Source organism: Octopus bimaculoides, chromosome 13 (genome assembly GCF_046866305.1).
Source record: "Octopus bimaculoides isolate indiv1 chromosome 13, ASM4686630v1, whole genome shotgun sequence".
NCBI classification, from domain to species: Eukaryota; Metazoa; Mollusca; class Cephalopoda; order Octopoda; family Octopodidae; genus Octopus; species Octopus bimaculoides.
The window spans coordinates 13614474-13629473 of NC_142940.1; the positions used below are offsets into that span (position 1 = coordinate 13614474).

The 15000-nt window shown below is 35.1% G+C and overlaps 1 protein-coding gene across 1 annotated transcript in view; it reads left to right on the top strand.

The window, feature by feature from the left end:
- The window catches only part of LOC106873667 (uncharacterized), a 673033-nt gene that overhangs the window by 634750 nt on the left and 23283 nt on the right, over nucleotides 1-15000 (top strand). The window contains exon 7 of the mRNA XM_089362059.1: nucleotides 6248-6626. Within this exon, the coding sequence (XP_089218185.1) occupies nucleotides 6248-6626 (379 nt within the window). The remainder of the gene's footprint in view (nucleotides 1-6247; nucleotides 6627-15000) is intronic.

Sequence of the window (15000 nt, forward strand, 5' to 3'; positions counted from 1 at the left end):
TTCATTCTCTTGGCTGAAACAGTCTGTTTCATTTAACTTATTAACTTATCAGAGAATCCTAAGTTTCAACACGCTTCTCTTCACCCACACACAACGCTACATAGAAAACAAAAAACGACTTACAGCTTTTCCTAGATGAGACACTACATGAAATAAATGAATTATATAGTGAGATTTATAAGCACGCGTATTTGGAATAGTACTGTTAATTTTATTTCTTATTTCTGCTCACCGGATGAGCAATTTCACAGAACAATGCATTGTATATTCTACTTTAGAACTTAGTTGACTCATCTTCAATTTGATTCGACTTGTTATAAGTCAATCCAGTGCTTTACACTCTTAGCGGTGAGAATAGCTAATGTAAAGTCAATTTCAATATCACATTGCGTTGACTATGCAGCTTTTCATTTAAACATCAGGTAGACTCACGAACGAACAATTAATACGTGAATCTTAACAGGATCTCTTCTGATTTTTTCATACACGTGGAACGAATGAACGAATGAACAGTAGTATGCCTTTGACTGTTGTTCGGAGATCAATTTTTTATAGAGACAGGTAATCCATAATGTTGTATCAAACACCATAGATATAAGTCAGACCGACCGTCGTTCAGAACAACAGAACAACATGGTTACATTGCTAGCTTACATTAGAGACAAACGTATACACGTTTTTTTTCTCTTGTTGTGTCTTTAGATTGTGTTTCATTCATATTGTTTCACTATAAACATCAAAGCAACTCATGCACACACACACACACACACACACACACACACACACACACGCACACACGCACACACGCACGTGTGAGTGTCTGTACATCTCTCTCACTCTCAGTATCTCTTTCTCTCTCCTCATATATATGATAAATATATAAATATATATATATATCTATATAATATACGTATATATTTATATATAAAATATATATGTATATACATAATATATGTATGTATTATATATATTATATATACTATATGTACATATATATATATGCGAGTGTGTGTGTGTGTGTGTGAGTGTGTAATTATATATATATATATATATCTCAGGTGTGATCGTGAGAATTCATCCATTAATGCTTCCTACTCTATTATTCTATGACCATCCATTACATTTACATATACACGCATTGCACACGCATAGACACACTGATTCGCTATACCTGTTCTATTTTTCGCTTAATCTAGTTATTCATATTGCAAACTTTATATCTATATGTCAATCAGTAAATGTAATCATCTCATTGTGTACGAGTATACAATCGCTCGCGTAGATTTGTGAAGAGAAGACCATGGAAAGAGACAGATAAACAATACGTGGATTAGAGAGGGAGAGGAAGATGGAAAGAAAGAAGTATTGGGGGGGGGGGGGCAAATCGAACAAGCAATAGATAGATGGATAGACAAACAGACATACTGACATCGAATGTCCTAACGAGGATCAGTGATCTATTTTTGACCGTTTTGTTCATTTTATGCATTGATACACACACACACACACACAACCTTATGAATATATATATTTTTATGTATGTGTGTATATATATATATATATATATATATATATATATATAATATATGTATCTCTCCCCCCTCTCTCACTATATATATATATAGTTTATGTATGTTTATATATATCTATATTATGTAAGTGTTTGTATATACATACATAGTTTATGTATATATATATATACATATATATATATATATATGCTTCATCATGACAGTTGATGGCGGTCCCACCATCACACACACACAAACACGCTTTATCGTGACAGATGATAGCCGTCCCATCAACGCACACACCACAGGACAATTTCTCCGTCGATGAGCCCTTAGATGATTTTTAAGACCAGCTGCTGACTGATAAAGTTTAAAACACAAGTGACAGCTATGCAAGTTTCTACATCTTTGCCTGTTGAAATCTGATTCTGAAGGAATGCTTTGTTTTGTGAACTAGCATGTCTTTTAAGTCCAGATATTGTCCAACAAGTTTTGTGATGTATGACACAAGTTGCAAGAGATTATTACCTACCTGGACATTTCGATAGTATATTTCTGCATCAAGACCACCATCTCTTGATAGTGTACTTCCAAGGTAAACAAAAGTTTACGAAAATGTTTGATTCAGAATATGTTTGTACTGGCGCGGGAGTAAATATTAGTTCAGTTTTCCCAAGACTAATTGCGAGTCCGATATGTTCACATGCAGTGGAAAATCTGTCCATTATATGTTGCATATCCTCCCCTGAGTGTGCCAACAAATCAGCACCATCTCAAATGAAATGGGTTGGACATGTTATTAGAAAGAGAGATGAGCGATCGTCAAAGCACCTTTTTTACAGTAAGCCCAATTTTCTGACAAATGATTTGAAAGTCTTTGCTTTACAGATAAACCGGCTAAAATAAAAAAATGCGACCATATGTCCGAAATCTTATTCCGATTCCCCTGTTGCAATCCTTGAAAGCGTACCAGCATAATAAATAGAGAAAAGCGTAGGGACAGGAAAATATCCCTGTTTGACACCGCTGTACGCCGGAAATTTGTGTGATAGCTCACCATTAAAGTCTATCTGAGCTTACATGTTTCTGTGTAGCTCCTTAAAAATGCTTACAAAATATGTTTGCATACGTTGCCACGCCCATATTGTCATAGGACTTTTGAAAAGTGATGATTGTATAATCATGGTATTTTGTTGGGGACATCTGTACCTCACTGGATTTCAGTGACAAATACTTGTACAACACTTTTGCCACTCTCTGGTTCAAAAGAGTAGATTCCAGTGATAAGAATAGCAAGATAACTAGTATTAAGTTGACTTCAGATTTTATATTGGAGTACCTTCTACTTGGCTTTCGTCAAAAGGAGACTACAAGCCAGTAGTGGTAAGTTAATTTAAATTCAGGGTTTTATTCTCCTATATTGGTGTCCTAATCACGGCTTCCTTTCAAAAGAGGAGCCAATCTACCCCATCACACATGCAAAGTTTTCATAGTGCAGCCAATTTAGGGGACTGTCAGAGTGTCCTCCTAGAAGAGTTCTCTTCACCACGCCTAACGAGCCTCATCTGTCCCATACACACATACAAACAATATATACATATGTACACATATAAAAAAGATGTGAAATTTAAAATTTTAAAAACTTTTAAATATAAATGAAAATAAAAAATATATTTTTTTAAAATATAAATAAATATATATATATATATATATATATATATATATATATGTGTGTGTGTGTGTGTGTGTGTGTATACATACATATGTGGACATATTGTGAATGGACGTTGCATACTCATGATCTCTTCCACCCTTTGACAGGTCTTATTTTTGTCCTGCAGAGTGTCCAACAATCACTGTTCTCACCAAGCAAGCTTGTTGAGGTTGCCAGTTTAGTTTAGTCGCTGGCAATACGACCATGCAACAGGTTGTACTGGGTTACATGTTACCAGTAGAGCTCAAGAGCGACCTCACATTATATATATATATATATATATATATATATATATATATATATATATAGTTTATGTATGTACATATATATATATATATATATTATGCCTATGTATATATTATATCTATATATGTGTGTCTATACATACATATATACATATATAAAGTTTAAGCATGTATGTGTGTGTATATATAGCTATATATGTATATATATGTTTGTGTAGATATAGATATAGTTCATGTATGTATGCATATATGTGTGTAATTTTTGTGTCTGTGTCTATGTATGTATGTATATAATTTGTGTATACATTTACACGCTTGGTATATGTTTGCGCGTATACGTCTATAGCCACGACTTTTGTAGTCTTTACAATTGTAAAGAATGGAGCCATGTCTGAGAACGGGAAGTAAAGGTTACTGTGGGTGGCATGCCTATAACAAATTGTGTACTGCACCCTTCATCACGAAGCAAGAGAAGTCACTGTCCTGACAGGAAGCCATTAGCTGCATTGATGCGGATGTCATCACTAATGCGTGCTGTCAACACGCACAATACTTGACGTCTTAGCAGTACCTTTAGAAGGCCAGTACAAGAGTAGGACAGAATACAACATACACATGATAAAGTGAAATAAATAGAGAGAGAGAGAGAGATAGAGAGAGAGAGAGAGAGAGAGAGATAGAGTGAGAGAAAAAGAAAGAAGTTAAAGAGAAGCGGACTAGCAATAGAGTGACGGAGGAAGGAAGAATTGGGAATGAGAATGAGAAAAAGAAACTACTTTAGCGCTGAGTTAAGCATTCCTGAAGATATGAATGTATGTGCGTGTATGTAACACGCATGTGTGTGTCTGAGGATATATATATATATATATATATATATATATATATATAAACATTACGTACATACATACACACTTATATGCACACATACATAAAATGTAATGATTGATTAGAGGCCAATGTGTGCTCACGTTTGTGTGTACAAGTATATGTGTGTAACTATGTATGATAGAAAATTTATTAAAAGAATAAACCTGATTTAATAAAGAGATATGTAAAGTATCTATCTTTCTATATGTCTGTCTCCAACCACCTCATTATTTTAATCCATTTTCACACTTTCTCCTTCTGCTCTTCTTTTCATACTGCACCCATACTCTACACTCACGGCATGCTTATCTAATCACTTTCTCATTTCGTAATACCTAAAATTGACATAAACATTGATATGGTCACATATACATACACACACACAGCCTACTCTCGCACGCGGCTCTTTCCACTTCCGCAGTTGTCCACCATTTTTGCTCAACACAATTTTGAATGTAAAATAATAATCCGTTAAGAAAACGGCTTTATATAATAATGCCCCGAAACAGTACGATAGATAATATACCAGGTTACTGACTGATTATTCAGGATTTCCTATGCCATAGTGGTTGCAGTGATAGTTTTACTAAGGCAAAATACAAGAAATAATTTTACTTTCTTTCATGGCCACAAAATAGATCAGAATTAAAAATTCATCTTTGTTCGGAGAGCGTTTTGTCCGTCATTTATATAACTCGACAATTTTGGAGCATATTTAGAATATAAATATATGCGTTAAGATTACCATGATCGATTTATTTAATTAATCAGAAAGACTGAGCAATGTCCATAAACTTCGAGATCCTTATGTTTGATCGAATCCCTACCTGAAACATCAGCTGATCAATATTTATAGGGGAAAATATGAGCTGGGTGATCCGAACCTTTGCAATACTAAGTATACAAATATCAATAAACTTTGTCAAAATCACCCACAAACGATTTTATGGTGCTTTAGCTTTTGGTATCTCTTTAGGCCGACTGAATCTAGTATTATCTAGTATTTGTGTATGAGTGGGAGTAACTATGTGTATGGGGACGTATATGTATGTAAGAAATACAAAAACTAATCCAAACCAGATTAGCTTTTCATTCGTTGAGTCATAATGAATGCACAGATATCATCATATTAATCAGTGTGTGTGGGAAATTGCATATTATATCAAGTGATATAATATGCATGCGCACACACGTGTGTGTGCGTGTCTGTGTGTGTGTGTGTGTGTACTGTCTTCGCTACTGATTACGCAATTATATTTTTGTGTAATGAGTGGCAGATTTATTATATGTCTAATGATATATCGTGTAATTAACTTTGTCTCATTTAGCCTTATGGTTCATCGGTTAATGCATTTCCTGGGGGTTTCTATAAAACATTATGAAAAACTAACGCTGAATCCAGTTAGACACGTGTGTGAGTGTGTAGGCGCAGGAGTGCTGTGTGGTAAGAAGCGTGTTTCCCAACCACATGGTTCCGGGTTCAGTCTCACTGCCTGGCACCTTGGGCAAGTGTCTTCTACCATAGCCTCATGTGTGTGTGTGTTTGTCCTCCTACCATCGCTTCACAACCGACGTTGGTGTATTTAGCGGTTTGGCATAAGACACCGATAGAATAAGTGCTAGGCTTACAAAGACTAAGACCTGAGGTCAATTCGCTCGTCTAAAGGCGGTGCTCCAGCACGGCTGCATCTGTAACCTTACCTTTTTCAAAGTGGAAATACTGACAGGCAATGTGGTTGAGTATGCACTATATATGAACAAACATGATATAACCACAACTTATTCGCCATTGTTTTTACGTCTCCTCAATAACAACAGCAGCAAAATCGACTTATAGACATATCTAGGTCTGGAGACTTACACCAAAATAACTTCACGAGGTTAACTCATTTTTCTTATCTCTCATTCTTTTTCATATACATCAAAATTACTAAAATACAGTTGTTTTTATCTAGCTCATATGTTTTGCTATTTTTGTTCTTCAGATAACGAAGCTACAAAAGCTTACAGACAAAGACAACCGTGCCGGTTCCTCGAAGAATTTGCTAGCATCCATAAATGGAAGGATTTGACTGGACGTTATATTATTGAAGTGGAAGACAACATGAACGTCTTCCGAATTAAGGATAACATTCATGGACTTAGCGAGGTACCGCGGGACTGTAGCCACGGTCCAAAAGCTTTCCCATATGAAGTTCGAAGGTCAGAAATTCGACTGGTTTCACGTTGTGTATCACTTAAGGAGGGGACAAAAAATATATTCCTCACTTATACTACCAACGATTCTTGGTAAGTTTGTCTTATTATCATATCATTTCCTTTGTATTTCATTCTTTTCGGGTTCGTTGAAAATTATACCGAATCCAGGTAAAAATGTCACGGTAATAAAGTCGAAGGGGTTTTGTCGGGAGCAGGGGGTTGTCCTAGGGAGTTTTGGCTGGAACCCATAAATTAATTGACTTTTTTCTGTCTTTATTACTGGTCACCATAAATTAATTGTGATTTCTTTTCCTGTGATATTTTTCCTAGCCAAAATTGTAACTTTATTACTGTGACTTTTTCCTGTGATTGTATTACCGGTCACCATTATACCTCCTGAGCACTGGAGTCAATGTAATTCACTAACCCCTGTCTCCCAAAATTTCAAGCCTTGTGCCTACAATAAAAAGAATTGTGGTTTCCACACTGTCTGTAACGTTTCCGTTCTACTACGTTTCTTCGAAAATCATCTCATATACGTTAATCGTCATCGTCTGGTCGTGCGAATTGCCCGGAAAATATCGAAACGTGATACAACAATCATTTTTCAAAATTTTCATGTCTTGTTACTGTGTGATATTATTGTTGATTTACACATACCTACATCAAAAGGTAACCAGGCCAGTCGGAGCTAGAGAACCTTAGGTAATAAGCTTATTTTGTCAGATATATCATAAAACTGAGCAACACCAGACAGTTGAATATTTTTTGAAAGTCACGACCATGAATCTGAAAGTAAGGAAAATCTATAGTCATCAGAGAAACTCGACGGATTATTCATGCATTATTACAATAAAAGTAAACTGCTCTAATCCGTAATTATTTATAAGCCAACAGAGAAATAAACGTCAACAATAAAGTAAAATACAATTGGCAATAGAATATTGTTAATAAGTTTAATAATATAATACCTGGGTTAAATACAACAACGGTGATAATAACATCGATATACAAGTGAGGCGGTATATTTCTAGCGTCAGCACATGGTGTTAGGAATAATTTATTAAATCAAGATTAGTACATAAAGGATAGTGATTTTATCGACTGTAAAATGACGAAATGTAATATCGGCTATCGCAGGATAAAACGGTGAATGTACGGGTTGGTATGATTAAAAGGCTTGCTTCGCAATCAAATTGTTCAGGGTTGGATCCATCCGACTAAAATGGACGGAAACAGTCACGAGAAAAATATACAGAGAATATTGACACTAGAAAGTGCATCTTATTTTATTTAGATATTATGAATAATACAGAAGGAACTAAAGTAATTAAGTATATAACATTATTAGTTATTTATTAACTGGCAATACGTGTATTGTATATTATTGTATATATTAACGACGGAGTTTATACAACGGTTATACTCTTTTACGTGTTTCAGTCATTTGACTGCGGCCATGCTGGAGCACCGCCTTTAGTCGAGCAAATCGACCCCAGGACATTCTTTCTAAGCCTAGTACTTATTCTATCGGTCTCTTCTGCGGAACCGCTAAGTTACGGGGACGTAAACACACCAGCATCGGTTGTCAAGCGATGTTGGGGGAACAAACACAGACACACAAACATATACACATATATACATATATACGACAGGCCTCTTTCACTTTCCGTCTACCAAATCCACTCACAAGGCTTTGGTCGGCCCGAGGCTATAGTAGAAGACACTTGGCCAAGGTGCCACGCAGTGGGACTGAACCCGGAACCACGTGGTTGGTAAGCAAGCTACTTACCACACAGCCACTCCTTCACCTGAACGGTTCACATTTTACACAATATCAAAATGGGAGAGCGTTTATATGATTCTGTATGTTTATTTCAGTGTGAACTTTTTAAAAATTATCCCGCATTTTAAGCTCCATGTACTTTTCTTATAATCTCGCTACTATCAATGGTTTGATGAACGCCTCTTCTCCTATTATAACAGAGACCGCCATATTGCAAAACGAATGTTTGCAAGCATTAATATATAGAAGAATATCTCTATGAAAACATTTCTTCTGCCCCATAGTTACAGGGTTGAAGTTTAAGTGTTCAGTTTTTGGAAAAATGCCAATGTTTCTGAGAACACTGTTACAAACGTCCTATCATCATTATCAACACCACCACAACCAGAAAAAGAAATGGTTCTGATGTAGAAAAATAAAACAGTAATTTCAAGAGGAGATAAACTGATATTTTGTTGTTGTTGGCACTCCGTCGCTTACGACGTCGAGGGTTCCAGTTGATCCGATCATTGGAACAGCCTGCTCGTGAAATTAACGTGCAAGTGGCTGGGCACTCCACAGACACGTGTACCCTTAACGTAGTTCTCGGGGATATTCAGCGTGACACAGGGTGACAAGGCTGGCCCTTTGAATTACACGTACAACAGAAACAGGAAGAAAGAGTGAGAGAAAGTTGTGGTGAAAGAGTACAGCAGGGTTCGCCACCATCCCCTGCCGGAGCCTCGTGGAGCTTTAGGTGTTTTCGCACGATAAACACTCACAACGCCCGGTCTGAGAATCGAAACCGCGATCCTATGACCGCGAGTCCGCTACTCTAACCACTGGGCCTTTGCGCCTCCACTAAACTGATATTCTCGACTACAGTACTTGACTGGTATTCTGTTTTATCGAACCCGTAGAGTGTAGACATAAAAATCAAAGTTGACATCGACATGATTTGAACTCAGTGTGTGAAAAAGTAGGCAAAATATTTTTCCAATGCTCTAATGATTCCGCTGATCCACCCCACTTGTGATATTGGCAGTTTCTAATTTAGAGATAAGAGCTCGCATACGGGTGAAGTTCTGTTCATTAAATCCGTTTTGGTACATTACTGGTACTACATTTATCGACCCAGAAGAAAGCAATCAAACAGAAGACATGGGTAATGTAGTCAGAAACTCACTTAGAATTGTGCCAGATCGTCACCTTATTTCGCGCTAAATTCTTGTTACATTTGAACTGTAGGTATAACACGTATTTAGATACACTCAAAATATTCCTAATTCTTCTACTCTAAATCAAACCAGAAATAATAAAGATAACAGTATATGTTCCATCAGCATCCCATACATTCAAAGCAAAGCGAAAATTCTAGAACTTGCAACTCTACAGAGCGTTAATTCAAACGAATTAATTACACTGTGACCATTGTCGGTGTGGAGAGAATAAAGACGAAAGTAATTATGACTTTGTTTCAGTAGATATCCAATTTTCCGGGAAATAATGTAAATTGTCCTCAACTCACTTATCTTTGAGATTGAGTTTTCATTTAAAAAATGTAATTCGATCCCGTAACACCATCAATAGCCACCAGCATGTCAAACTGAATTAGCAGCGGTGTTTCGTCTTTCTCCAAACCCATATATACATATATATACATAAATATACACACACAGACATATATATATATATATATATGTATATATATGTATACACATACATATACACACACAGACATATATATATATACATACATATACACACACAGACATATATATATACATACACACATACACACACAGACATATATATATATACATACACACATACACACACAGACATATATATATATACATACACACATATACACACACAGACATATATATATATACACACACACATATACACACACAGACAGACATATATATATATATATATATATACATACATACATATACACACAGACATATATATATATACATACACACATATACACACACAGACATATATATATATACACACACACATATACACACACAGACAGACATATATATATATATATATATACATACATACATATACACACAGACATATATATATATATATATATACATGCGTGTGTGTGATAATGCTTTTATTTTTTTTTTTAATTAGTTGAGAGGTTCGTTGCTACAATCATTTTTAATTTACCGTCATCGAATTGATTTCGGAATACGAACACACACACACACACTGAATACCTTAGTATTATTTACGATAGTTCAACCTCGATCAAATTCAACTAGTGTTGCCGTTTCACGTTCTCTCCCGTTTCTCTTTCACTTCTTGTTTTTTTACTCCCCCCCCTCCAGTAACTTTGTCTAGTGCAATGCCTTTAATGTTCTCTCATCTTCAATCACTTAGGTTAGCTTTCATTCTTTGAATCTCTTACTTTCATGTCTATTTCTCTCTCACTATCTCTCTCATATATTTATATACATATATATATATATATATATATATATATATATATGATGTTTTGTTTTATATTTATACATAAAGTAAATGTATATATATGTGTATGTGTACGGAGAGAGATAGACAGCGATCAGCATAAAACAACAGCATTAAAGAAAAAAACAAAATGGTGTGTATCAATTTTAACTACTCAAAAATTGTATTTTGAAGTTGATACTGTATCGTACAAAATACTGGTTTATAAATGTGTGGTCTACCCATTTATCTTTGAATTTTAAATACTTGTTTGTATTTATCGTCTCCGTCACTCTTTGATGTTATTTTGAAAGGAAAACATAAACACACATTTATCAATGTGTATGTGTTTCTATATATATATATATATATATATATATATATATATATAAATATACAAATATATATATATATATATATATATATAAATATACAAATATATATATATATATATACACACATACACACTACATATATTTGTAACGGTACGAGCACATTCAGCTGACACATAAAAATATTGTCGACAATGTTTTTAAGTACATCTTCGCCATCTTATATCTTAGTGTTAGAAACACTATGATAGGTTGTATATATAAGCTTTCAACGGTCTTCCAAGCCAAACTATTAATTTTTATTATTCAACGATATCATTCACTGCAGTTAGACCCATAAATATAGAATAACCGCTGTAATAAAGAAAACTGTGAATGAAATAGTGACTACAATAGATGTTTGATGAATAATCACCAGGTCTCGTCTATGTTGAATTAAGCTGGATACACAATTGTACTCTCTTCACTTTTCTTATTACTTCCAATGATCTTCAGAGAAAGAGCCATTGTATGTCCTTCCATATTTTTGAAACCAAGAGTGAGCAGTTGAACGAATAAAAAGCATTAAACAAACTCTATTGGAAATGACTGATCCAGATTCTCATGTTTGCGGGGATAAATATTTAAGGTAATAAATGATATCCATAAAAACTAATAAACTAATTACAATTGTTTCTTGTTGAGGAACAAAGCTATAAAAATTAACGGGAGAAAGTTCTTAATGGAACTCATATTCCCAATTATTAACTATTGCTCTATGTTTATCGAGTCCAAAATGATTAAAGGCAATGTTAACTCCGACATTAAATGAAGTCAGAACGTGTAAAGCCGAAACAAATATCACAAGTCATTTTGCTTACTGATAGAATGGTTGTGCCAAATTGCCGTCCATGAAAGTAGTAATCATTTCTTCATCAACCCCAGTGTTCAATTAGTACTTATTTTATCGACCCCGAAAGAATGAAAGGTGAAGTCGGCCTCGGGGGAATTTGAACTCAGATCGTAGTGACGGGCGAAATAACGCTAAGCATTTCGTCCGGCGCATTAACGATTCTGCCAGCTCTCCGCCTTAATAATGATAATAATAATGATAATAATAATGATGATGATAATAATAATAATAATTTCTATTAAAGGAAGAAGGCCTGACATTTGAGGTAAAGGGACTAGTCGATTATGTCGATCCCAGTGTTTCACTGGTACTTAAATTATCGACCCCGAAATATTCTGCTCAATACCACAGATTTTCATGTCAGTTGTTTGACCTTAACCAGCTGAGCATGTCCCTTAGTGACTGACGATATGTGCATCTGATCACGAACAGAAGTAGTGGGGGAACATTATAGCTATATGTAGAGAGGAATTCTTTGAGTGCTAGATTCCCTTGTTCGAAAATATAAGGACACAGATCATGTCGTATAGCCAACTGGAGACGATGTCTCCTGGGGCTAAATTACGGCAACATTAGCCCGAAACCATATATATTCCAACCTGGCTCCACAGATTTTGAATAGGGCTTGAGTAGAATTGTTAAAGCCTCGGAAAAATTCATCGGAACATTTCCTCTGGCTCTTTGAAGTTCCGAATTGCAATGCCTCCAAGGACGTCTTTGCCTGTCCTTGTTTTTTCTTCTTTTCGTTAAGAGTGGGGAAGATTAAATACGTACCAAGTACTGGAGTCGATATAATCGATAATCTCCTTCCCTCAAAATTGTTAGCCTTGTACCACACTAAAAATTATTATTATTATTATTGCATAGCAATTAACAAGTGTAGATAAAACCTTATCAGATAGTGACGTTAACTGTTGCTTTTAAGTACTGATTATAGGTTATCGATTTTGTTAGCATACTATGATAATGTTTTCAACTTTAAGCCTTATCAATTGATTCCTTATCAAAATTACTGCTTTCTCTGTAATAAAGAGTGGATTTGGACAACATAGGTATATATAAAACTATATACAAATATATTTGTGTGCGAATGGATAAGTGAGTTATTATTTTGGACAGAACAGAAAAATTTGATTTAGATAAATAATATTGGATAATAAAATTACATTTATATATATAGGCGCAGGCTTGGCTGTGGGGTAAGAGGCTTGCTTCCCGACCACATGTTTCCTGGTTCAGTCCAACTGCGTGGCGCCTTGGGCAAGTGTCTTCTACTATAGCATCATGCCGACCAAAACCCTTCTTAGTGGATTTGGTAGACGGAAACAGAAAGAAGCCTGTCCTCTGTGTGTGTGTTTGTCCTCCCACCATCGCTTGACAGCTGATGTTGGTGTGTTTACGACCCCGTAAACTAGCGGTTCGATAAAAGATAGTGAGATGTCAAGTAATAGGCTTACAAAGAATAAGTCCTGGGGTCGATTTTTTCGACCACATGTTTCTAGGTTCAGTCCTACTGTGTGGTACCCTTCGCTAATGTCATCTAATGTAGCTTCAGATTGATCAAAGCCTTGGGAATGGATATATTAGATTGAAGTTCAAAGCAGCACGTCGTATGTGAGTATGTGCGTATGTGTATGTGTGTGTGTGTGCTTGTACCCTAACACCGCTTGTCTACCGGTTATGGTTTGTTTTCGTACCCGGAAACTAGCGTTTCAAAGCGGTACCCCAGCATGGCCACACTATAATGGCTGAAACATGTAAAAGGTAAACGATAAAAGAATATATATAATATAATATATAAATGGATATAAATGTATTTATATATATTTGCATATATATGCGTTTATATATATATATATATACACAGACAAACATTTACACGTCTGTGTGTGTGCGTGTATATATATATATATATATATATATATATATATATATATATATATATATATATAAAGCATATCAAAGTCAGAAGACATACAGAGTTGAAAGGTAAATGGACTTTCACCTTGGACTGATCATTTCAAGTCTAATGCAGAACATCAGATGAATTTGTGGCAGGATACTTAAATAGCACAGATCATCGATATATCGAGATTAGGTGGGAAATGAACTGGCATTAATTTATTTTAAGATAATGTATTTTGAGATAGTGTATCAGTTCAAATGTTCTAGGTGTTTGTTTATGTGCATATTTATATGTGTATGTATATCGATACAACTATTTTGCATATCTATTATATGTATATGCATGTATGTGTTTGTTGTCTCGTTCGCTTACATGTTTGTCTGTATGAAAATATATGACTACAATCACAGATATCTGGCTAACAAATCTCTTTCGAAACCACGTTTACGGGTTAAATGACAATTCATCTCACCTTGTTTACATATATGTAAATATACATATATAGATGTGTGCACTTTTGTGCGTGTGTGTGTGTGTCTATGCATGTATGTATGTATGCATATATATATATATATATATATATATATATATATGCACTAAATTATTGGTATGTTGTTCTTGTGTGTAGGCACAGTTAGTTAAATAGACACATCGTAATGTATGGGTTCTTCAACTTATACAGTTTTTCATTAAAGTTGAAAGAAACTGCCTGATAAAGAAGTCAATCAATAGAAGACGTGACATATTGACATATTTCGCCGTAGTGGCATAATGAGGCTGAATTGAGCGTAGCATATTGCAAATGTTATAAGTCTCTGTCACGTTCGCAAAGTATGTGTGCTCGCGTACACATTCAGCATCAATTTGCTTCTGTATTTCCATGCTACCATAGGTTGGGCGATTTCACATATTCGGATATCTTTGAAGATTGTGTGATTCAAATATCTGTTTTCGTTTTGTTTTCTACATTGAACGCCGTTCCTAAGTCAAACCACTTTACAGAGTCCCTAATGTACTTCGTGTCACTCGCAGTAGCTTGATCGCCAAGTAGGATGCAAAACAAGATATCTTGATTCGCAGGGGTGTAGTTTTGA